Source organism: Trichomycterus rosablanca, chromosome 15 (assembly GCF_030014385.1).
Source record: "Trichomycterus rosablanca isolate fTriRos1 chromosome 15, fTriRos1.hap1, whole genome shotgun sequence".
Classification (NCBI taxonomy): Eukaryota; Metazoa; Chordata; class Actinopteri; order Siluriformes; family Trichomycteridae; genus Trichomycterus; species Trichomycterus rosablanca.
The window spans coordinates 8,210,341-8,234,082 of NC_086002.1; the positions used below are offsets into that span (position 1 = coordinate 8,210,341).

Consider the following 23,742-nt stretch of genomic DNA (forward strand, 5'->3'; position numbering starts at 1 on the left):
GTGACAAGTGGGTGATGCAGCCAGTCCAAACCGATGACGCTGGTTGTCTCGCGTTCTCTCGCGATATTTCAAAAATTCCAACATTGCGTAGCGAAGCAATCCGGCGGCTGCAGGAGAGAGAGAGAGAGCTGGGTGTTGAAAAAATAATCCGAAATATTGAATTAATTCAAAGGATTTTCGGCTTTTATTTTGACTTTTTGTCTCATTCCTACTACAAATAACTGAACTAGAATGGAAAATAAACGATGAGGTAAGAGTTTTATTCACTCTCGGGCTTGAATATCATTTTTGACAAGCACCTCAGTTATCGTCGATGTGAGGAGAAAATCTCCGTCGGTTGTGTCCCAAACCGCATATTACTTACTACATAGTGTGCCTAATTAGTAAACCAACACTATTAGTGTTGTTTGTATTCCCCCCCCCATGCAAAATGTAGTGCATAATGTGTTGTTTAGGATGTAGCCGTGGTGTGTGCTCGCCCAGCGTAAAGATGCTAAATGCTACATCTGAAGTACTTACTAGGATACTAAATAGTTGGTAAGAATAGTACTCAACGGTCCGTGTAACTATTGTGAAATGCGTACTACTTAGTATGGTAGTACGTGTATCTGGTATACAGTGGTAGAGCTTTGTGCTTGTCATACATACAGTATGAAGGCTATTTAAATCAATGTTTAAATGTTTAAAAACCTACCCGTCTGACAAACCATACCAGTTGTAATAAGACACAGCCTTTTAAATGTATGTAAATCCCTTTTGTGAGCTTAGAGTCTCAGCTTAGAGTATCTTAATCTGCTAGCTAGCTGCATGCCTTCATAATGCAGATCACCGCCTCCCCATCAGGTTCAAATGGCTATTTTACAAATATTGATCTGGACTTTGTAAATGATTTATGGGACTTCCGACATGTTTTAATCACACGCTGTCGTTTATGCTGATGATAATAGCTTTCTCTAGTTTTGAAGCTAACGTTAGCTAAGCATCGCATGACCTTAAGCTGTGATTCCTCTACCTAACGGGTAATGTGAGCAGATCACACCATAATAGCTCATCTACCTTCATTCACACACTTCTTCTTCTTTTGGCTTTTTCCCTTTTTCAGGGGTCGCCACAGCGAGTCATCCTCATGATCGCTCATTGATTTGGCACAATTTTTACGCCGGATGCCCTTCCTGACACAACCCTCCCTAATTTATCCGGGCTTGGGACCGGCACTACAATGCACTAGTGCATCTAGCGGCTAGGTATCTATAGGACAATTCAGTGTTTCCAATTAACCTGGTGGCATGTTTTTGGACTGTGGGAGGAAACCGGAGTACCCGGAGGAAACCCACGCGGACACGGGGAGAACATGCAAACTCCGCGCAGAAAGGACCCGGACCGCCCCGCCTGGGGATTGAACCCAGGACCTTCTTGTTGTGAGGCGACAGTGCTACTCACTAAGCCACCGTGCCGCCCATCTACCTTCATTCACACACAATCACCTGAAATACTGAAAGTCTGATCTTTCCCCTTAGCTGATTTGTATAACATGCGATTAAAACGCCTTGCTGAGCTGACATATTTTGAACTAAATTGATAGTAATTAAATGAAAATATGATTGCTTTGTGCTTAGTCATATAATGTAATTGTTTTCTCTCTTGTTTATATTATGAACAGTTCTGTACTATATTATATAAATCCTATTGGCTTGTGTATTTCCTTTTGTACATAAAATCATTTGGATTAAGTCATGTTTTTAAAAGAACTCGCAAAATCTGATCTACAAATGATTTTGCTTCTTCTACTTATTGGACTATTAAATTTATTCTGATGTACCCGGTTAGTGATGTGACACTCAGAAATCTGATATCCTATTTAAGTAGATATGACTCAAACATAGAGATAAACGGAGAGGTTCAAAAAAGTAAAATCTAACAAGTCTTTGAAATTTACTACTTTACCCTGTGCTATCAGATTTTAAAAACAATGATTGCATTTGCTCATATAAAAGTTTCTTTGTTTATTAGGATTTTAACGTCATGTTTTACACTTTGGTTACATTCATGACAGGAACGGTAGTTACTAGTTACTCAAGATTCATCAGTTCAAGTTCAATGTCAATTACAATCACAAGCAATTTTGTATATCCAGTTCACCTAAAAGTGTTTTTGGACTGTGAGAGGAAACCGGAGCTCCCGGAGGAAACCCACACACAAAGGGAGAGCATGCAAATTCCACACAGAAAGGACCCAGACTTCTGAACCTGGGAATGGAACCCAGGACCTTCTTGCTATGAGGCAACCGTGCCACCCTATGTACCCCGGTCCAATGAAATGCTTTTTCCGCATATCCCAACTTGTTTTGGAAGCTAGGGTCAGAGTGCAGGGTCAGACATTGTACCGTGTCCCTGGAGCAGACATGGTAAGGGCCTTGCTCAAGGGCCCAACATATATGACAAATAAAGGCAATCATTCTTCACATGATGCATTCAGCCAAGTATGCCACTCGACTTGACTTTGGCACCTAAGCCATGTTTTAAAGAGTTTTTGTTTGCTCTACTCACTGTTTGCTACGGTGGCCGAGAAGTGCAAAACAAATTTACATTTCAGAAAACAAAATTACAAAAAAACAAAAACAACATTTACAATGAAAGCAAAAACAAATTTACAAGTGCTTGGGTACCCAGTGTTTGTAAATTTGTTTTGGCATATGTAAAAGTGTTTCAGCACTTGTAAATTTATTTTCGGCATATGTAATTTTGTTTTCTAAAATGTATATTTGTTTTGCACTTCTCGGCCGCACATTTCTGACGGAAAAGGCAGGGACAATAACACCGGAAGTGCGTGTTGCTTACCTGCTGTCAATCAAACTGTTTCTCAGCGGTGAAGTGAACGGAGTTTGTGATGGTGACGATAAACAAGGTTTTGTCTAGTTTGTGGAAATCATTTTATCCAGTTGACCCGCTATTGTTTTTCTTGTGGAAAGTTATTAGATTGTGCAGACGTTTAGACGTGGCGTGTGCATCTCTATTTACCGTCCGCTCTTCTAAACATCTAAGGAATTCCCACAAGAACAACAAAAGCGAAATAATGAAAATCATTAACACAAAATGGACAAAACATTGTTTATTAGGGACGGAACATTTGATACCGAGGCTTGTTGAAGCTTGTTTCACTTTTGTAACACTGGACTCAGTGTATCGGAGCTTATATTAAAGCAGCAGCATGTGCGGGACTGATGAAGCTTTGGTGCTGTGTTTTATCTCACTCTCTATATAAGAGACAATCAAACCAGGGTTACCCACCATCCTGTAACATCCACAATCCTGCTTTATCTGGAGACTAAACGCCGCGTTCAGTATTGAACTGATACAGGACGCTTTGTTCCGTATTTTTATCAATGGGAGACTGTGGGAATTATATTAAGTAGTATTCACTTTTATTCTTAGTAACGGTGTGTGTGCGCTGGTTATAGCAGCAGAACCTGTGTAATACACCGCTGTATGAGTAGCACAGTGGGCAGAGTGCGTTGTTTTGCCTAAAATATGGTTCTGACTTATCATTATAAAGAATAAAAATAATAAATGTTAAACACCATAAATAAAACCTTTGTTCTCATGACTGTGTAAGGTGCCCCCCCCCCTCCCCCAGGTATTTTCAGCACAATCAGTAAAAGAGCTTCAAAAGCTTAAATGAGGCTTCATCTGCACTCCGCCCACTGCGCTACTCGTACAGCGGTGTATTACACAGGTTCTGCTGCTATAACCAGCGCACACACACCGTTACTAAGAATAAAAGTGAACACTACTTAATATAATTCCCACAGTCTCCCATTGATAAAAATACGGAACAAAGCGTCCTGTATCAGTTCAATACTGAACGCGGCGTTTAGTCTCCAGATAAAGCAGGATTGTGGATGTTACAGGACGGTGGGTAACCCTGGTTTGATTGTCTCTTATATAGAGAGTGAGATAAAACACAGCACCAAAGTTTCATCAGTCCCGCACATGCTGCTGCTTTAATATAAGCTCCGATACACTGAGTCCAGTGTTACAAAAGTGAAACAAGCTTCAACAAGCCTCGGTATCAAATGTTCCGTCCCTAATAAACAATGTTTTGTCCATTTTGTGTTAATGATTTTCATTATTTCGCTTTTGTTGTTCTTGTGGGAATTCCTTAGATGTTTAGAAGAGCGGACGGTAAATAGAGATGCACACGCCACGTCTAAACATCTGCACAATCAAATAACTTTCCACAAGAAAAACAATAGCGGGTCAACTGGATAAAATGATTTCCACAAACTAGACAAAACCTTGTTTATCGTCACCATCACAAACTCCGTTCACTTTACCGCTGAGAAACAGTTTGATTGACAGCAGGTAAGCAACACGCACTTCCGGTGTTATTGTCCCTACCTTTTCCGTCAGAAATGTGCGGCCGAGAAGTGCAAAACAAATTAACATTTTAGAAAACAAATTTACATTTAAGAAAACAAAATTACATATGCCGAAAACAAATTTACAAGTACTGAAACACTTTTACATATGCCGAAACACTTTTACAAACACTGGGTACCCAAGCACTTGTAAATGTTGTTTTTGTTTTTTTGTAATTTTGTTTTCTGAAATGTAAATTTGTTTTGCACTTCTCGGCCACCGTAGTTTGCTCTATTCTAATGCATTTATCTGACCACAGCAAGCCCAAGAATGTGCTTCTTTTTTTATTTTTTTTTATTTTTTTTTTTATTTGTAAGAAAAAGACATGGCAGTTTAATTGGATTGAAGGCATTTTTTCAGGCCTGTGTGTGGGCCCTTTTGAGGCCCTGTCTGGCTTGGAAGCCAGGGGAGAGTTGCTCGGCTCATTTGGAATCTGTTCTGTTTCATTGTTAAATAGCCCAGTAGGAGAATTCTATTCTCTAACTGTTTTTTCTCATTTTTATTCACACCACCTTTCTTGTTTCAGCCATGATTCAGTCTGGAGAAAGTGAACAATCAGCTGTGTTTAAGTGGGAGGATGACATGCCTGCCATGGGGGTGCATGATGTTTGCCTCTGTTATCGGCATTGTTTTGTGTGGCTCAGAACGAATCTTAAATTCTGTCTCTGGCTTTGGGTTGGTGTTGGTGTTTGTGGGTGTGGTTTTAGGGTGCAAGGCTGTTCATCACATGAGGACAGGATGAGAGTAAAATTTTAATATCTGCTCATCGTTGTTAAAATTGTTTTTGGGAGGAAATAGGGATGCTGTTTTTACCAGTTTCTTGTATCTTACTGTCATTAATAATTGATTAACTGATGTAGCTTGTAGTGTCCTATTAGAACATAAAACACATCAGAGTTTCCTGCCAACAGGTGTTTGTAGTTTATTTAATAAAAACAGTGAACATGGCCATAATGTAGAACAGTAAGATGAACAAACACAGTGAGCAGAACCAGTTCAGCGTTATAGTTATTATAAAATACAATATTAAACAGTTTAACATTTAAACTGGAACATGATGCAGAAATGTCCACAGAATAATAAATAATAAAAATTCCATTACACACAGATCCACATGTGCAGTGCACACATGCAGCAAGCATCAGCTGTGGGAAATGGATTTAAATGTCCTTTTTAACTGTAGAGCAACAGCGTTGTTGGTTATCGGTTAACCAGTTAACTATCAGTATTTTTAGTAGAAATGTAGGAGAATTAGACGTCTTGAGTTTGAACACCTTGCAAGCACAGCGTATAGGCATTATGTTTTTTATGTTTTTTGCTGGATCGCTGAGCTGGTTATGGGTAGTAAATTTCGTTGCTGATTGATTAACTTCCTTTTGTCTAAATGCATGTGTGAGCTTAAAAGGACGTCATGCATTGTGGGTGGTGGCAATTAAAACACTGACTGAGCACAGCAATAAATTATTTACTGCCATCAATATACTCAGAATAACCGCTTAATTATAGATTACACTGTATGGCCAAAAGTATGTGGACACCTTTTCTAATTATTGAGTTTCGGCCTTACCCATCACTAACTTAAAGTCTGTGAAATATTTAATGTGCTTTAATGTTGCTGCAGCAGTTTGAGGAAGCTATTTTACTGTTCCAGCATAACCACCATAGTTCAGTAGTTTCCTTTGGGATACATAGTGTCTGTCTGTCTGTGCATCCATCCATAGATCCATCTATCCATCTGTCTATCCATCTGTGCACCTGTGCGCAAAGCAAGGTCCATGAAGATATGGTTGATTGAGTTTGGTAAGGGGTAAAACCAGTGTGACCTCAACCCTACTGAACACTTTTGGGATAAATTTGAATAATGATAGCAATCCGGCACACACGCTGGCTTTTACACAGCAGTTTGGCATGTAGCACCCTTTCACAAAAACAACTCCGTACTTGCATTGTGACAGACAAGTCTTACATACAATAGCTTCTGGTATTAGTCATGTTTAAAATGATTAACTTTGTTATGTATGATTGTCTGACAGGTTTTCAAAGTTCTGTGTGTGTGTGTGCGTGTGCTTTAGCTTTGTGGTTCTAATACAGTGCAGGGATTGTTTAGTTTCATTCTCATCAACCGTTTTATCCTGGTTAGGGTTGCATCATGCAGAGATTTACCGCCAAACACTGGGTGCAAGGCAGGAATACCCTGGACAGGGCATCAATCCATCTCAGGGCTTCAGTCATCAACCCCCCAGTTATAGCCAGTCATGTCTGTTTAGATGCACGATCAGCTGGTAGCACAACTGAAATTTGAATCTGCTTAAAGGGCAATGTGCACAGTTTTATTTAATAAGTAACACACTACTTATTAACCCTCACATTTTAAGAAGAAGATTTAATCACTTTGCACATACCCATAGTATTCACTCAGCAAATTGCTCTCACTTCTTATGCCAAGTTCCCACTACGCGACTTTCCAAGTCGTCAGGTCACTGTACAGTTCACACTACACAACTGGATCTCTTGTAATCGGGAGTCTTTCAAGTAGGTGTGGCTTTCACACTACACGACTGATCGGCGATAGGGGGTTTCACACTACACGATCTATCACCAACTGGAATCGCAGGTGAGCTTCTCTGGTCTCCCAAACTACGTTTTGTCACGAAAACAAATGAGAAGTGACGAGAGGTTTAATGATACCACATCCAAAAATACACAACAAGAAGTATGAGCGATCAAAGTTTGTGCGCTGATGTGCAGCGTAAAATCAAGGAGAAAAAATAAATGAATGTGAGTGGATTTGGCTACGCGACCAACATGGATTGTTCTGTAGTGAGTTGGCGGTTAATAAATATTTTTTGCAATGCAGTGTGGGTATTATGTTTTGTAGAGAACGATAAGGTCAGAAATACTGTAAAACGCGTGTGTGTGCCGATGTATTCTAATATAAACTATATTATGCCCCTGTCCCACCTTTTTACACTCCTCTCCTGCGTTTCCCTTCACACCGTATCTTGCGTTCTCATTGGCTGGTCGACATAGCACTCATTGCCAGTTGGGCAACTCAGATTTTGATATTTGACAAGCTAGAAATCTCTCGTGCTCTTGCCGAGCGAATACCAAGTTGCTCCCAAGCCGTCAAATCTAGCACCGACCAATCGCCGAGGGAAGATCAAGGCAAAAATTGTGTAGTGTGAACTAGGCATTAGTTGTGTTTAGGAAGCAGATAGGCTATTTTTACTGATTTGTAAACTAATGGTATGTTTAAGGTGTTCGCCATGGCTCTGTAGCTTATTCCATACCAAGTGTCGTGTAATTATTTTTTCTCTGATGATTTTAGGAAGCTGATTAATTTGTTGTGTGAAATATTCCCTAAGTGGAATCTGCATAAAAAATGTTGTTTGTATCATTAATATGTATTTACAGCATTTAGCAGGCACTCTTATTCAAACTGACTGACCACTGTGACTGAAGACATTGCAAGCAATTGAGGGTTAAGGCAGCAGTATTTTGCTGTAAAAGCAAATCTCTAGGAAATCCCTGTGTGAATTCTCTTTAATGTTCTTTCATTTTAAGATTGAGAGCTCTAGGCTTAAATAAAGCTGAGAACTTAACTCCACACAAAAAGTGTTCTGTCTGACTGATTAAAGCCAGATCTAGTGTTACCCCTTTCTAAAAGCACACAGCCCTGTAAAAACTCCAGAGTTCGTGTAGCTAGTGTCACACTCACATCGGGTGCTGACTCTTGGCAGGACCTTGCTAATTGCCGAGCATGTGTTGGTGTGTTTGTGTTTGCAAGCTCTGTCTTTAAGTGTCTGACCTACTTTTTCCATTTAAGCTTTTCTCAGGACAGTGCTTTTAAGCACTGCGCTACAAATAAAAGCCCAGGAAATGGAAAAAAACTCAGCCACAGTGCATCAGCAGGAATAATGAGAATGGTCACAGAGTGGATTTCAGGAGTCAACTTACTTTAACTCTTATGCTGATTCATTCAGCTTTATTTTGTCCTGATAGCAAAGAAAAGTCTCAATCTAGTCCTAAATCAGCTGTTAACAGGATGTTCTATCTAATGTTGCTTTGCACGCCGGTGTGTTTTGCGCAATGTTGTATTTCTTCTTTACTGACGTGAAGCTCATCAGGACTGCACACCCCATTGAGGCAGAGATAATCAGGAGGACATGATGTCATACATCTGCAATGCTGCCATTGGATGAGTCGTTAAGTCCAGAGCTCTGTATTATCCTTGTCAGACCAATGTAGCATATTTTAATGCATTTTCTCCCTTTTTTTCCTCAATTTTTTTGCGCATCCAATTTTTACCCAATTGCGTTATGCTTCCTCTCTACTGGTGCTGATCCCCGCCTCTGATTGTGGAGTGCAAACTGACACACGTCCCCGCCGACACGTCTGCAGTCTGCAGTAGCCGACTGAATTTTTTCACCCGCATGAGCCGAGTTCATATGCAGATCAGCCTTGTGCACGGAGAGCCACACCCTGACTGCATTATTCTTGTACTCTGTGCAGACACCATCAATCAGCCAGCAGAGGCCGTAATTGCATCAGTTATGAGGTTCCTATCCGTCTCTCTACGCTGTATGAACAACAGCCAAACGTTGTTCATATGGCCGGCCGCCCAATATGTGTATGTTTACAGAATTTCAAGGTTGCGTGAGCTTTGTTAAACTGGTAATAAGAAACCTCATGCATACTTTCTCATATTTATCAAAAGAAAGTAAAAAGACGTTAATGTAAACAATTCAAATATCATGTAGAAAGATGCGGCTTGGTTGCCATCAATGACCATTGTAAAAAAGCTGCCATACAAACTAGATGTGAATGTTTATGTACTGGATGGGTGTGCAGGTGGTGCAATGGTCTGTAACACATGGGCAGAACTAGTTCATTAACTAGTTCTACTATAAATTATAAACAAAGTCAGTAGACAACAGTTATAGGACTAAAAACCTTATGTTAATAATGAAAATAAAGACAGTCAGTAACGTCCATTGTAAAAAGCTCCATACAAAAAACTTTGACTTGACTAGTTAATGTGGCGCAATCAAGTCTCAGTTTGGAACATTTTCTCAAGTCTGAGAACAAACCTGCTTTGAATCCACCAAGCCTAGTTTGTAGAGTTTGTTGTTTTTCCCAGAGGGACTCTGGTGAACAGTTACAAAAGGTGTGACTGTATAGACAGCGGTGCAGAAGTTGCATGTTAAGGAAGTGTTTAGCACTTTATGACTCAGTTTTTACTGGATGTTCTTCAGTCTAAAAGAATAAAACCAGGATTCATGTTTGCATTCCGTCAGTCTCTGCTTTAATGGGACCCTGCTGCTGCTGGGAATGGGAGGAAGGAGGGCTAGGGGGCACTTGTGTAAGGATTGTAAGAGAGCATCTGGCACTGATTGAAATATTTTGGGCTGAGTGCTGCAGGGTATCTCAGCTGGTGTATGTGGTGAGAGAAAATGTGATGGTGAGTAAGTGTGGGTGGATGTACATGCACTGTGGCAGCATTTTCACAGCTGCGAGATAACTGGTAACAGACGGTGGATCTCACTTTTGCTAGCTGCTTTTTAATGTCATTTTTTGTTTTTCCTCTCTGTATTTCACTGACAAGGTGCCAGTTCTAGTTCAGCAAACCATTTGAAAAGTGGCAGGCATTTCTACTGGTATAAAAGCCAGACCATGACTTAATCTGTTGTAGAAGCAGGAAAATACTAACCTGGCAAATTTCAAGAGTCCTTCGGCATCTAGCCTAAGCACAACAGAGCACATGGCTATAGACATCAATTTCTTACAAGTTGAGATATAAATAGTTTTTACGTGCAGTCAGTACGTATATCAAAAATGTCAATTTTTTGACTAGCAGAGTTTTACTTTTACTGGGACATGATGCAAAATATCCAAATCATCAGTCACACAGCTCCACATGTGCAGAGATTAACGTGTAGCCCGACTCTATACTGACACAGAACAGCTTTCGCTTGTGATTTTAAAACGTAATAGTTCTGTCATTCACAATTTAATCTCGGAATTGATCTGTAAACCTCTAGAGGTGGCGCTTGTGCACTGAGGGTGGATGAATATTTGTTACAAATCAGCACTCTTGGACTGCATTCACATAATATGTGGCAAATTTGCTTTGTGCTGGCTCTGCCATTGTTTCCTATAAAGTGAGCCGGTGCTGCTTACTTTGTTGATGTGCTACCATGAGCATCGCACACCACAGATTTGCAGCTCTGTTTTCACTGCTTTTTCAGTCTGACCCAGTTTGCCCCCAACCTTTTCATAGTGCCACCAATAAGACAAGTTGTTTGTATGATGTAGACAGAAGTGTAGCACAGGCACGGTGGAGAGAAATTGATCCTCACTGTTTCACAAAAGCCTGATCTATTTCATTTAACCTTAAATCTAGCATGACATGAGTGAGAAAAGTTTGGCATGATGACTAGTGATCTGTGAAATGTGAGACTGTGTTTATATTACAGATAGCAAGTTTCATAATTCCAGAATCTCTTGTTGTGGCTTAGTATCTCTTCAACATGATTTAACTCGCCCTTAGATTAACAAAACAATGAAGTTTCATGAACTCACTTTATTTATTGCTATCTTTTCACTTTTCCAAATGACGACCATTCCCAGAGCTTCACGGTATTAAAGTAAAATACATTTCATACAAAACTGTCTATAGTGTTTATTGTTGCAAGATTGTCACTCAGTGGCACAGCCAGCTGAAAGAGGTTTGGACGCATCACATGAAATGCCACAATATCATTTAATTTTATTTATTTATTAGGATTTTAACGTCATGTTTTACACACTAGTTCTACAATTACTGACTGTAGTCCATCTGTTTCTCTACATACCGTTTTAACCTGCTTTCACCCCCACAGAGCAGGTATTATTTAGGTGGTGGATGATTCTCAGCACTGCAGTGACACTGACATGTTGTTGGTGTGTTAGTGCTGGTATGAGTGGATCAGACACAGCAGTGCTGCTGGAGTTTTTAAATACCGTGTCCACTCACTGTCCTCTCTATTAGACACTCCTACCTAGTTGGTCCACCTTGTAGATGTAAAGTCAGAGGCGATCGCTCATCTATTGCTGCTGTTTGAGTTGGTCATCATCTAGACCTTCGTCAGTGGTCACAGGACGCTGCCCACGGGGCGCTGTTGGCTGGATATTTTTGACTGGTGGACTATCCTCAGTCCAGCAGTGACGGTGAGGTGTTTAAAAACTCCATCAGCGCTGCTGTGTCTTATCCACTCATACCAGCACAACACACACTAACACACCACCATCATGTCAGTGTAATTGCAGTGCTGAGAATGATCCACCACCCAAATAATACCTGCTCTGTAGTGGTCCTGGGAGAGTCCTGACCATTGAAGAACAGCATGAAAGGGGGATAACGAAGCATTCAGAGAAACAGATGGACTACAGTCAGTAATTGTAGAACTTCAGAGTGCTCCTATATGGTAAGTGGAGCTGATAAAATGGACAGTGAGTGTAGAAACAAGGAGGTGGTTTTTATGTTATGGCTGATCAGTGTATATGCTTCATTTAAACAAAACACTCTTACAGCATGCTCTATAAAATTGCACAGGGTCTTGGCTGAATCCACCAGGATTAAGCAGTACTGTAAATACCAATTACAGATTAAAAAGGTTAGTTTGTGTGTTTGGTTGGTATTCTGTTCTCATGCAAGCTGTAATTTCCTATGAATCTCCCATTATCAGTATTATCCGAAAATACCTATTGAGAGAATTCCTGGAGTGAAAGAAGGGAAAAGGAAATGGTGTAATGGTGTAGAAATGAGTAATATGTGTGTGTGTTTTACAGGGGTGTAGCAGGGTGCAGCTAACTGACTGAACCATGGCTCAATTTCCCACGCCCTTTGGAGGTGAGTGCCGTTACACACCCAGGCAAATTTGTACATACATAGGTACAGTCATGGCCGAAAGTGTTGGCACCCCTGACATTTTTCCAGAAAATGAAGTATTTCTCCCAGAAAATTATTGCAATTACACGTTTTGTTATACACATGTTTATTTCCTTTGTGTGTATTGGAACAACACAAAAAAGCAGAGAAGAAAAGGCAAATTTGACATAATTTCAACTCCAAAACTCCAAAAATGGGCCGGACAAAATTATTGGCACCCTCAACTTAATATTTGGTTGCACACGCTTTGGAAAAAATAACTGAAATCAATCGCTTCCTATAACCATCAACAAGCTTCTTACACCTCTCAACTGGAATTCTGGACCACTCTTCTTTTGCAAACTGCTCCAGGTCTCTCATATTTGAAGGGTGCCTTCTCCCAACAGCAATTTTAAGATCTCTCCACAGGTGTTCAATGGGATTTAGATCCGGACTCATTGCTGGCCACTTCAGAACTCTCCAGCGCTTTGTTTCCATCCATTTCTGGGTGCTTTTTGAAGTATGTTTGGGGTCATTGTCCTGCTGGAAGACCCATGACCTAGGACACAAACCCAGCTTTCTGACACTGCGCCCTACATTGCAACCCAAAATCCTTTGGTAATCTTCAGATTTCATGATGCCTTGCACACAGTCAAGGCACCCAGGGCCAGAGGCAGCAAAACAACCCCAAAACATCTTTGAACCTCCACCATATTTGACTGTAGGTACTGTGTTCTTTTCTTTGTAGGCCTCATTCCGTTTTCGGTAAACAGTAGAATGATGTGCTTTACCAAAAAGCTCTATCTTGGTCTCATCTGTCCACAAGACGTTTTCCAAGAAGGATTTTGGCTTACTCACGTACATTTTGGCAAACTGCAGTCTAGCTTTTTTATGTCTCTGTGTCAGCAGTGGGGTCCTCCTGGGTCTCCTGCCATAGCGTTTCATTTCATTCAAATGTCGACGGATAGTTCGCGCTGACACTGATGCACCCTGAGCCTGCAGGACAGCTTGAATTTCTTTGGAACTTGATTGGGGCTGCTTATCCACCATCCGGACTATCCTGCGTTGCAACCTTTCATCAATTTTTCTCTTCCGTCCACGTCCAGGGAGATTAGCTACAGTGCCATGGGTTGTAAACTTCTTGATTATGTTGCGCACCGTGGACAAAGAAACATCAAGATCTCTGGAGATGGACTTGTAACCTTGAGATTGTTGATATTTTTCCACAATTTTGGTTCTCAAGTCCTCAGACAGTTCTCTTCTCCTCTTTCTGTTCTCCATTCTTAGTGTGGCACACACAGACACACAATGCAAAGACTGAGTCAACTTCTCTCCTTTTTATTTGGTTTTAGGTGTGATTTTTATATTGCCCACACCTGTTACTTGCCACAGGTGAGTTTAAACGAGCATCACATGCTTGAAACAAAGTTATTTACCCACAATTTTGAAAGGGTGCCAATAATTTTGTCCGGCCCATTTTTGGAGTTTTGTGTGAAATTATGTCAAATTTGCCTTTTGTTCTCTGCTTTTTTGTGTTGTTCCAATACACACAAAGGAAATAAACATGTGTATAACAAAACATGTGTAATTGCAATAATTTTCTAGGAGGAATACTTCATTTTCTGGAAAAATGACTTTTGGCCATGACTGTATGTATAAAAAAAGATTACATTAGAATTGTCTTTTAATCTTGGTGGCATTTTTTTATATCCAGGTTGTATTTAGGTGTTCAAACAAAACATACTTGTTTCTGTGCTTTAATTCATCAGATTCACTGCATTCTTTAGCAGTGAATCTGATGGAGAGGGTGGCTGTAGCCCTGCGTTGAATTGGCTCCCCAGTATTCATGTGTTTATATACACAGTGTGTGTCAGCCAGTGATTTGTCCCTTTTTGAAACACTGTAGGTGGGTAATCACCACTTGTGAGCACCTCTTGATGATTCAGAGATACTTTAACCCAGTTTTCTGACCATAACAATTTGGCCATTATTAAAAAACAAAAACAAAAAAAAAAACATCTGTCAGCAAGTTAGTTTCAAGCTAGACTGATTCTTTACATGAAGCCAAAAATCTTATGGGACAGCCACGCTTAGATTACGTTCACCTAAACTGTGTGTGTATGTTTTCTCTATGTGGCAGGGGGGCTGGATACGTGGGTTATTTCTGTGGATGAGAGAGCCAAACATGATCAACAATTCCATAGCCTGACCCCCACACCTGCTGGCTTCATCACAGGTCAGTTCACACAAATGAATTCACACCTGACATTGTTACATTCTGAACACATAGGTAAAGGTTAAGAATGAAGTGTAAACAGTAGAGCTGGCTTTTTTGACTGTGTGTGGCATCATAGAATCTCAGAAATACAAGGCATTTTGAGGAGGAATGTTGTGAGGAATTGTAACTATGACGTTCCATATTCCAGTGGAAAACATTTTTGGATAGGTGAAGGCTTTTCTAGCTGAAAAGTTTAAGATCGTTAATAAACATGGTTCAAAGTAAGACGTTCACCAAGCACATATACAGGGGTTGGACAAAATAACTGAAACACCTGTCATTTTAGTGTGGGAGGTTTCATGGCTAAATTGGACCAGTCTGGTGGCCAATCTTCATTAATTGCACATTGCACCAGTAAGAGCAGAGTGTGAAGGTTCAATTAGCAGGGTAAGAGCACAGTTTTGCTCAAAATATTGCAATGCACACAACATTATGGGTGACATACCAGAGTTCAAAAGAGGACAAATTGTTGGTGCACGTCTTGCTGGCGCATCTGTGACCAAGACAGCAAGTCTTTGTGATGTATCAAGAGCCACGGTATCCAGGGTAATGTCAGCATACCACCAAGAAGGACAAACCACATCCAACAGGATTAACTGTGGACGCAAGAGGAAGCTGTCTGAAAGGGATGTTCGGGTGCTAACCCGGATTGTATCCAAAAAACATAAAACCACGGCTGCCCAAATCACGGCAGAATTAAATGTGCACCTCAACTCTCCTGTTTCCACCAGAACTGTCCGTCGGGAGCTCCACAGGGTCAATATACACGGCCGGGCTGCTATAGCCAAACCTTTGGTCACTCGTGCCAATGCCAAACGTCGGTTTCAATGGTGCAAGGAGCGCAAATCTTGGGCTGTGGACAATGTGAAACATGTATTGTTCTCTGATGAGTCCACCTTTACTGTTTTCCCCACATCCGGGAGAGTTACGGTGTGGAGAAGCCCCAAAGAAGCGTACCACCCAGACTGTTGCATGCCCAGAGTGAAGCATGGGGGTGGATCAGTGATGGTTTGGGCTGCCATATCATGGTATTCCCTTGGCCCAATACTTGTGCTAGATGGGCGCGTCACTGCCAAGGACTACCGAACCATTCTGGAGGACCATGTGCATCCAATGGCGGTGCCGTGTATCAGGATGACAATGCACCAATACACACAGCAAGACTGGTGAAAGATTGGTTTGATGAACATGAAAGTGAAGTTGAACATCTCCCATTGCCTGCACAGTCACCAGATCTAAATATTATTGAGCCACTTTGGGGTGTTTTGGAGAAGCGAGTCAGGAAACGTTTTCCTCCACCAGCATCACGTAGTGACCTGGCCACTATCCTGCAGGAAGAATGGCTTAAAATCCCTCTGACCACTGTGCAGGACTTGTATATGTCATTTCCAAGACGAATTGACGCTGTATTGGCCGCAAAAGGAGGCCCTACACCATACTAATAAATTATTGTGGTCTAAAACCAGGTGTTTCAGTTATTTTGTCCAACCCCTGTAGATGTGCTGTTTCAGTTCTTTTGACCATACCAAAAGGCAGAGAGGTGGTTTCTTTGGGAAAAGAGAGATCCCCTTCAATCTTCTCTTGTAAAAGGATTTTCCATTTGCCCCTATACGCACTCTGAATGTAGCAGATTTTAGCTAAGATAGACGACACTGACCCGACTATGATCCCCGGTGACTAATAGGCCTTCTTTGTATTGGTTAGAGAAGAGCTGCATGGCTACAGGCCCACAGTCAGCTGCACTGAGAGAGGGAGCGGCTGCTTTTAGAGGGAGCGGCTGCTTTTGGCTTGAAGGTTATAAAGATGCTCTGTGTGTGATGGTAGGAAAAGAGCAGAAAGCTAGAGGTCAAGATACATCCTGTTCTAATGAGTGGGGCTGTGTGTGTGTGGTAAACATTAATAGGGGACAAATATGACTTTAGTGGTTTGGAAGTAAGCTCCAGCGGCAACAATATGCAAGAGTAGCTGCTTTGTCAGGTGGTCTATCGTATTTTTATTTAATTTGTGAAAAGTAGAGATTATGATGGCTTGAATGGCTCTTGGGGCATGTCTATAATGTGAATAACAGGATAATGCCAACAACAGTCCCCTGATGTATCTGATTGGTAAAAAGTAGCTTCAACAAGTTTTGATAATTAAGTAGAAATGAGCTGCACTATTATTTAATTAATTCAAACAATGCTGCCCACGTAGAACACAACATCCAGGGATCCTTTTCATGTGAAACCCTCTTTATTTTTATGAAATACAGATTAAGCACCAAAATGACTGGATTCCCAAATGATCCCAATGAAAAATTGCATGCATTAATTTTGTTAAATTAAGGTGTCATGAAATTGCTCATTAAAGATGATTTGCCAAAATAAATGGGCCAGAATTATACTGCAATGCTGAAAAAGCTAACTTTTCTTACAGCAGATCAATATAGCTTAATAAGTGCTAGTGACATTTTAAACATTTTATACATGTTTTTACTTATATTTGTTAGTAAATATACTAGTTGACGTCAAATTTAAAAACATCATTAAAAGTGGTTGATGACTTGTGTCTCCTCACTATAGTAGACAAGATTTCCTTTCACATAGTACATGAGCCAGTTAATGTGTTGGTGTATGTTTATATACTGTACAACACTTGGACTGTTTGCTTTTAAGCATTTTTGTGTAAAAAGTTTTCATCTGGAAAGCTAGTCTGGTTAAGAGGAGCAGGGTCATGATTAAATACACAGCTGAATCCTGCTAGGTTGTTCCCCTTGCTTACACCAGCTTTGATGGGTGTGTGGATAGATCCAGTCCTGACGCCAAGGTTTTTTTGTTTAAGGGTAAACCGTCTGGTTGTATGACTTTCCACATGTTGAATTATAATTGCAATTAAATGCTTTGACGACACTTTAGGAGTTATGGGTCTGAGTCACAAAAATAAGGCCCAGCTCTTTGACTCTGTTTAATATTACTGTTTGTGTTTTGAACAGGGCTTTCCATGCTCCTGTCATACACTAACCTTTTATTTTTTTCCCTCCATAGGTGACCAGGCCAAGAATTTCTTCTTACAGTCAGGCTTACCTGCCCCTGTTCTGGCCCAGATATGGTATGATCTGCTCATTCTAATTCAGATTATTTTATGATTTTGGTGCAGGTAGTTTCTTTAGAAAGTTTAACTGTGCAACTTGTTTTGCAGGGCTCTAGCCGACATGAACAAAGATGGGAAGATGGACATGCACGAGTTTTCCATTGCCATGAAGTTAATCAAGCTGAAGCTGCAGGGCCACCCACTACCTCCCAGTCTGCCCCCCTCCATGAAGCAGCCGCCCCTCTCCCTACCTCCTGCTGCTCCCTTCGGTAAAAGTGGCTTCTAATGGCATCATAAATCATCCCAACCTAACTAATAAATTTTTATTTTAATGTCTAATAGGCCAGTTACAAAGCTCACACCAAAGTCAGATTATAAATATTAAATTAAAGGAAAATGCTAATATATATTTATTCAGCTTGACACTTATCCCAAACATGGAAAATGATGATGAATAAGCAAATGTGGCTTATAGCTCAGTAGTGATTCTCTAGTGTGAAATAATTTGTGAGTTAGAGAAATGTAAGGTGTACTATTTTGTAGTAGCTTTTATTTGGGATTGTCGGTGAATAGTCAAAAATCAAATACACACCAGTTGTAGGAATACTTTGCTTGTTGCTTTTGTTTTTAGGTTGATAACATGCGTGTCTTGAATAACATCTGTTGTAATGCATCATGTATGTTTAGATTTATTTTTCAGTAATTTCAACGTGAATTTGCTATTAAAAGTTTGTTGTTGGTCTTGCTGTTTTTAGGACTGCCCAGTATGGGGGCTATGACTGCTTTACCTCCAGTGCCACCACCCATGCCTCTCCCTCCACTTCCTCCCGGGGTGCCTGGTGTCGGACTGTCTCCCCCACTGGTGTCATCGGTGCCCCCTCCTGTTCCCCCCCTGGCCAATGGAGCACCTTCAATAATGCAGCCCATATCTGGGTTTTCACACCCACGTGAGTTCAGGCACTTGTAGAAAATCCACGTCTAAATATGGGAAAAAATAATTCCATAAGCATTTGTAATGGATATTGGCTATATCATGCCAAGGCCTATGTGTAATGTTGTTATATTGTTGTGTAAATAATTTTTGTAAAGACCAATGCTTAAAAATTCACCTAGTCGACTATAATACAAAGATTAAAAATTACTCTTAAACTCTTCTATTTTTTAGCTCCTCTTTCAGCCACAGCTGTCAACAAAGGCTCATCTTTCAGTCGCTCTAGTGCCAAATTATCCAAAGGCCAGTCTTTTGAGACACCTAGGTGAGATTCCATCAAACATCTATATTAACACACATATAAAGAAAAAACATTGCATACTTACCCTAAATATTATTTTTTTGTGTCTTAAGTGCACCTGCAGCACCTGTTCCCACTGATTGGGCTGTGTCCCATTCTTCACGCCTAAAGTATCGCCAGCTCTTTAACAGCCATGACAAGATGATGAGCGGCCATCTAACAGGTACCACACATGCACTGGAGGAACTTTTCATGTATTCACATGATAGTTTGAGAATATATTATGTAAAAGCAGTAAATCTCATATGATGCATGTTTTTATAGGGCTATGAAAGGTGTTTAAAATGTATTTATTTATTTATTTTTGATTATTTGAAGTCGACCCATTTTAACAGAACTGACTTAGTGGGATCTACAAGGTTGTCAGTCAGTCTGATTTTTACAAGTGATAATAAAGCACTTGTAAAAACTCACCAGTCAGATGTTGCTCTAACCATGTGATCTTTGTTCTAAATCGTGAATCTAAGCAGCGGTGGTTTCAGTAAGCCTGTGCACTTTTTTCAGCACTTATCATAACCAGATTTTTCCAGACGTAATCTTGCTAAAGATTCTTTCTGGCTGTGTGAGACTACACATTGTAAACTATTTAGCCTTTTTTTAAAGGTCTGCGGAGAAACTAAACGGCAAATAAACATTCACAAACAGCTGCTGACAATGTAGACTTTTATTGCTGAGCTTAAAGTTCAATGGTTTTGTATTTGGCTTTATTGGATATAATGGTATATTTGCTCTGTGTGCGTGCATGTGTGTGTCACTCAAACTGCAACTCTTCTGATGAGTCAATAAAGTGAACTGAATCCTGAAAACATATTGTCAGCATTGTCAGATCCTGTTTCATGTATCTTTTTCTTTCTGACCTTCTCTCAGGGCCGCAGGCTAGAACCATTCTCATGCAGTCCAGTCTACCACAGACTCAGCTGGCTACCATTTGGTAAGGGAATTCCATTCCATTGTTTGTTTTCAGTATCAAAGGAATTATAAACACATGTTCTGCATACTGAAGAACATGTGCTGGTATAGGTTTCCAACAAGTTCATTAAAATAAAGTTCTAATAGAGCTGCCCTGCCCTGGTCAGCAGGTGCTCTTGTTGTGTTGCTTTGGGGCTGAGCTGACATTTTACAGCAACATCACAAGTTCACAGAGCGGGACGCCAAAGTGCCAAAGCATCGAGAATGTAATATAACCACGCTAGAGACTGAACTCACTACTGAGTTACAATCAGCTTTTGGGATCAATGACAGCAGTCTGAGTTTGGTTTTGTATTTTAGGCCAGTGATATACAGTAGTACAGGTATAAAGCACACTTTTATTGACTAATAATGGAAACATTTTCTAAAGTAAAGAATCATGTATTATCATGTATTTTGCCTGGTGCCAAAAAAAATCCACCTCCTCAATGAATGGAGGCAGAGGTAATATTTTTTCAAGAAGGTAGGAGGATTTGGCACAGTGTTCTTCCAATTTTCAGGCTAAAGCTTCAGTTCCTTTTGCTGTTTTAGCACTGCATTGCCACCATGAAGGGTTGTATGTTGAAACACCATATTTTAGTTTTTGTGGTTAAATGCAAGTGCATCTCTGTTCTCTACTTTTCAAAATCTAGTGAAAAACCTTTTGAGAAGAGTGGCGGCTTCAGACAATGTGTCTGTGCATCCTTAAATAGTGTGAAATTGCATTTAATTAACTTGAAGTCTCTAGTATTAAATGCTAATGTATGGCAAAAAGTATGTGGACACCTGACCAAACTTAGTAAGGTGTAGACACTTTTTAGCTTCAGTTTCTACGGTAATTTTAAAATCAAATGCGAAAGATGGAACACCTTATATGTTTCTTCTTCATATCACATCTTGTTTAGAAACTGGGGTCAGAGGGCATGGTCAGCTATTGTACAGCACATTTTGAGCCGAGTGGGTAGTGGACGTTGCTCAAGGGCTCATCATTGGATGCACAGCAGAGCTGAGATTCAAACCCAAAACACCAAAGCTCTACCCACTAGGCTACCAATGTCCCTGTAGTTCTGTTGCCCCTGTTGAAAAGTTATTCAGTGGAATCCATCACACCATCTTCCTGTGTAATATTTCCAGTGCCACTGGCTGCCACACAACATGGCATAATAAATGCACCCACAATAAACAAGATGCTGTTTTTATTAAATGCTGATTCTTTTCACTTTCAAACATATCATTGTTAAACACGTTTCTCAAATGCTTCTGCCCTATCTAGATCATTTAGTATGCTTCATACGTTGACCTTGTAATGGGTTTTTAAGTACGTTTTTCTTCTTCTGATGACTAAATTAGATCCTGTTTGTACAAGCAGTGCTGCAAAGTAGAATAGTGCAATAGCCCTGTGTCAGCATAACCTTCCGCCAGGTCCTTTGCTATTATGTATTGTTTGGCCACATAATAAGTTTTTTACATTACATTTATGGCATTTAGCAGATACTTTCATTTAAAGTGACAACCTGCCAGAGGTGGAGCGCCCTTCTGATCATTAGTCCAGTATTTTAACCATTAAATTACCACTGCTTTAGTTGCATATGTTGCAGTAAACTAGTGCTGTCATGGCAGTTTGAACAGACAGAAATGAACAGAGGCGTTATTACTGTGGCTTTTCTTAACAGTGATGCACAAACGTATTTCAATCTCAGTATTTACAGCGACGTTTGTTTGTTTAACTGCTGCTTTTTTGTCCAAGAATACACGACTTGTTTTGCCTTGCATGACGTCCCCTGAATGTGTGGTTGCTATAGGAACCTGTCGGACATTGATCAGGATGGAAAGCTCACGGCTGAGGAGTTTATTCTGGCCATGCATTTAATAGACATGGCAATGTCTGGCTTGCCTCTACCCCCGCTTTTACCCCCGGATCTTCTTCCCCCAACCTTCAGGTCAGTCACCTTAATTTAAACATTAAACATTGAACAGTGAAAATTGAACAGATCTTTATTTAGAAAATCAAGTAATCAAGACACATGTAAACAAATACACTTTTTAGCATTTCTTTCTAAGTAAACGTGTTTCTGTGTGTAGAAGAGTGCGTTCTGGCAGTGGTGTCAGTTTGACCAGCATGCACTCTGTAGATCAGTGGGTTCAGGAAGAGCCTGCAGAAGAAGAGGAGAAAGATCCAGAGAAAAAGCTTCCAGGTCAGAGAATTTACATTTCTTCTTTCCATTCTTTCTTTCCATCGTGTTTTGTGTCCTCCTGGAAGAAAGAAATAAATCAAAATGTCCACATAGGATCTCACTTTTTTTTGTCCTGTGGCTTTTTTTTTTATCCAGTGACCTTTGAGGACAAGAAGCGGGAGAACTTTGAGCGAGGGAACCTGGAGCTGGAGAAGCGACGGCAGGCCTTGCTGGAGCAGCAGAGGAAAGAGCAGGAGCGGCTGGCGGCCCTTGAGCGCGAGGAACAGGAACGCAAGGAGCGTGAGCGTCTGGAGCAAGAGCGGCGGCGCCAGCAGGAGCTGGAGAAGCAGCTGGAGAAGCAGCGGGAGCTGGAGAGACAACGGGAAGAGGAGCGGCGCAAGGAGATTGAGAGGAGAGAGGTGAGTGGTTACAGTCTCAAAACAGTGGGACGATGGCTCGGTGAGAAGCACTGTCGCCTCACAGCTAGAAGGTCCTGGGTTCAATTTCCAGGTGGAAGGTGGGGCGGTCCGGGTCCTTTCTTTGTTGAGTTTGCATGTTCTCCGCGTGTCTGCGTGGGATCCTTTGGGAGCTCTGGTTAGGCTCCCATAGTTCAAAGACTTGCAAGTGAGGTGAACTGGAGATACAAAATTGTCCTGAAAGTGCATCTCTTTATAGCTATGCTGTTTGGCCATTTTCCCTTTATCAGACATAGCCTGTCTGTCTGTACAGATGCCTGACTGGCCAATAGCACTACTGAAATTTGAACCCCAGATATTACTGTGTATTCATCCATTTAAATCACCAACATATGTGCATGTTAATGTTTATTTTTACAGTTCGATTTATCAGTGGATTCCTGGCCTTCTATCATATTCTATGGACTTAGGATACAGCTTCAAGTTTGAACAGACAGTATTGTGCAGCTGACTTACCTCTTAGCTGTTTCTTGATAGTTCTGATGCATTTTTTCACCTTGGAATTGTTATAATAGTCCTGAATTAATATTCCTGACATTCCTAGCCACACCTCAGCCATGTACAGGAGCCTAAACGCGTGTCATTGTTTGTTTAACGTGTTTTGTTTGTGTGTGTGTAGGCTGCTAAGCGGGAGCTGGAGCGACAGCGGCAGTTGGAGTGGGAGAGGAACCGCAGACAAGAGTTACTGACTCAAAGAAACCGAGAACAGGAAAACATTGTCCTGCTTAAAGCACGCAAGAAAACCCTAGAGTTTGAACTGGAAGCTTTGGTAAGCACACTAACACCCTACCTTTGCACCAACTGTAATTCCAAAAAAGCTGAAAATGGGTTGCTGCAGTTGGATTAGGGGCTTCATTTTTTTCTTGCTTGATATAACAGTCTGAGAATGTGAAGAATATCTGTCTCTGTAGAATGATAAGAAGTCTCAGCTGGAGGGGAAGCTGCAAGATATCCGCTTTCGCTTGTCCACTCAAAGGCAGGAGATCGAGAGCACAAACAAGAAGCGTGAACTTCGCATTTCTGAGATCACCACACTGCAGCAGCAACTCCAGGTACTTAAGAGTCTCACACTGTGGTGAAAACTTTAGTGCACCCAGGAGTGCTGGTGAGACTTCTGTTCTAATGCTTATTTTCAAAATTAATATTTTATTTTTTCTCTCATGCTTTCAGCTTGAGGA

General features: G+C 40.8%; 1 protein-coding gene across 4 annotated transcripts in view; it reads left to right on the forward strand.

Moving 5' to 3' along the window:
- Positions 1-24: 24 nt before the first annotated feature.
- itsn1 (intersectin 1 (SH3 domain protein)) overlaps positions 25-23,742 on the forward strand; it is a 59,239-nt gene continuing 35,521 nt past the window's right edge. For 2 of the 4 annotated variants that reach the window (XM_063010890.1, XM_063010892.1), the window contains exons 1-14: positions 25-250; positions 12,249-12,309; positions 14,468-14,563; positions 17,629-17,692; positions 17,783-17,943; positions 18,430-18,621; positions 18,840-18,930; positions 19,020-19,129; positions 19,834-19,897; positions 21,717-21,854; positions 21,997-22,109; positions 22,245-22,507; positions 23,184-23,333; positions 23,476-23,616. In XM_063010890.1, the coding sequence (XP_062866960.1) occupies positions 12,282-12,309; positions 14,468-14,563; positions 17,629-17,692; positions 17,783-17,943; positions 18,430-18,621; positions 18,840-18,930; positions 19,020-19,129; positions 19,834-19,897; positions 21,717-21,854; positions 21,997-22,109; positions 22,245-22,507; positions 23,184-23,333; positions 23,476-23,616 (1,611 nt within the window). In that variant the 5' untranslated portion in view covers positions 25-250; positions 12,249-12,281. Of the gene's footprint in view, positions 251-502; positions 538-12,248; positions 12,310-14,467; positions 14,564-17,628; positions 17,693-17,782; positions 17,944-18,429; positions 18,622-18,839; positions 18,931-19,019; positions 19,130-19,833; positions 19,898-21,716; positions 21,855-21,996; positions 22,110-22,244; positions 22,508-23,183; positions 23,334-23,475; positions 23,617-23,742 lie in introns of those variants that run through there. The other 2 variants (XM_063010893.1, XM_063010891.1) reach the window with 2 other exon arrangements.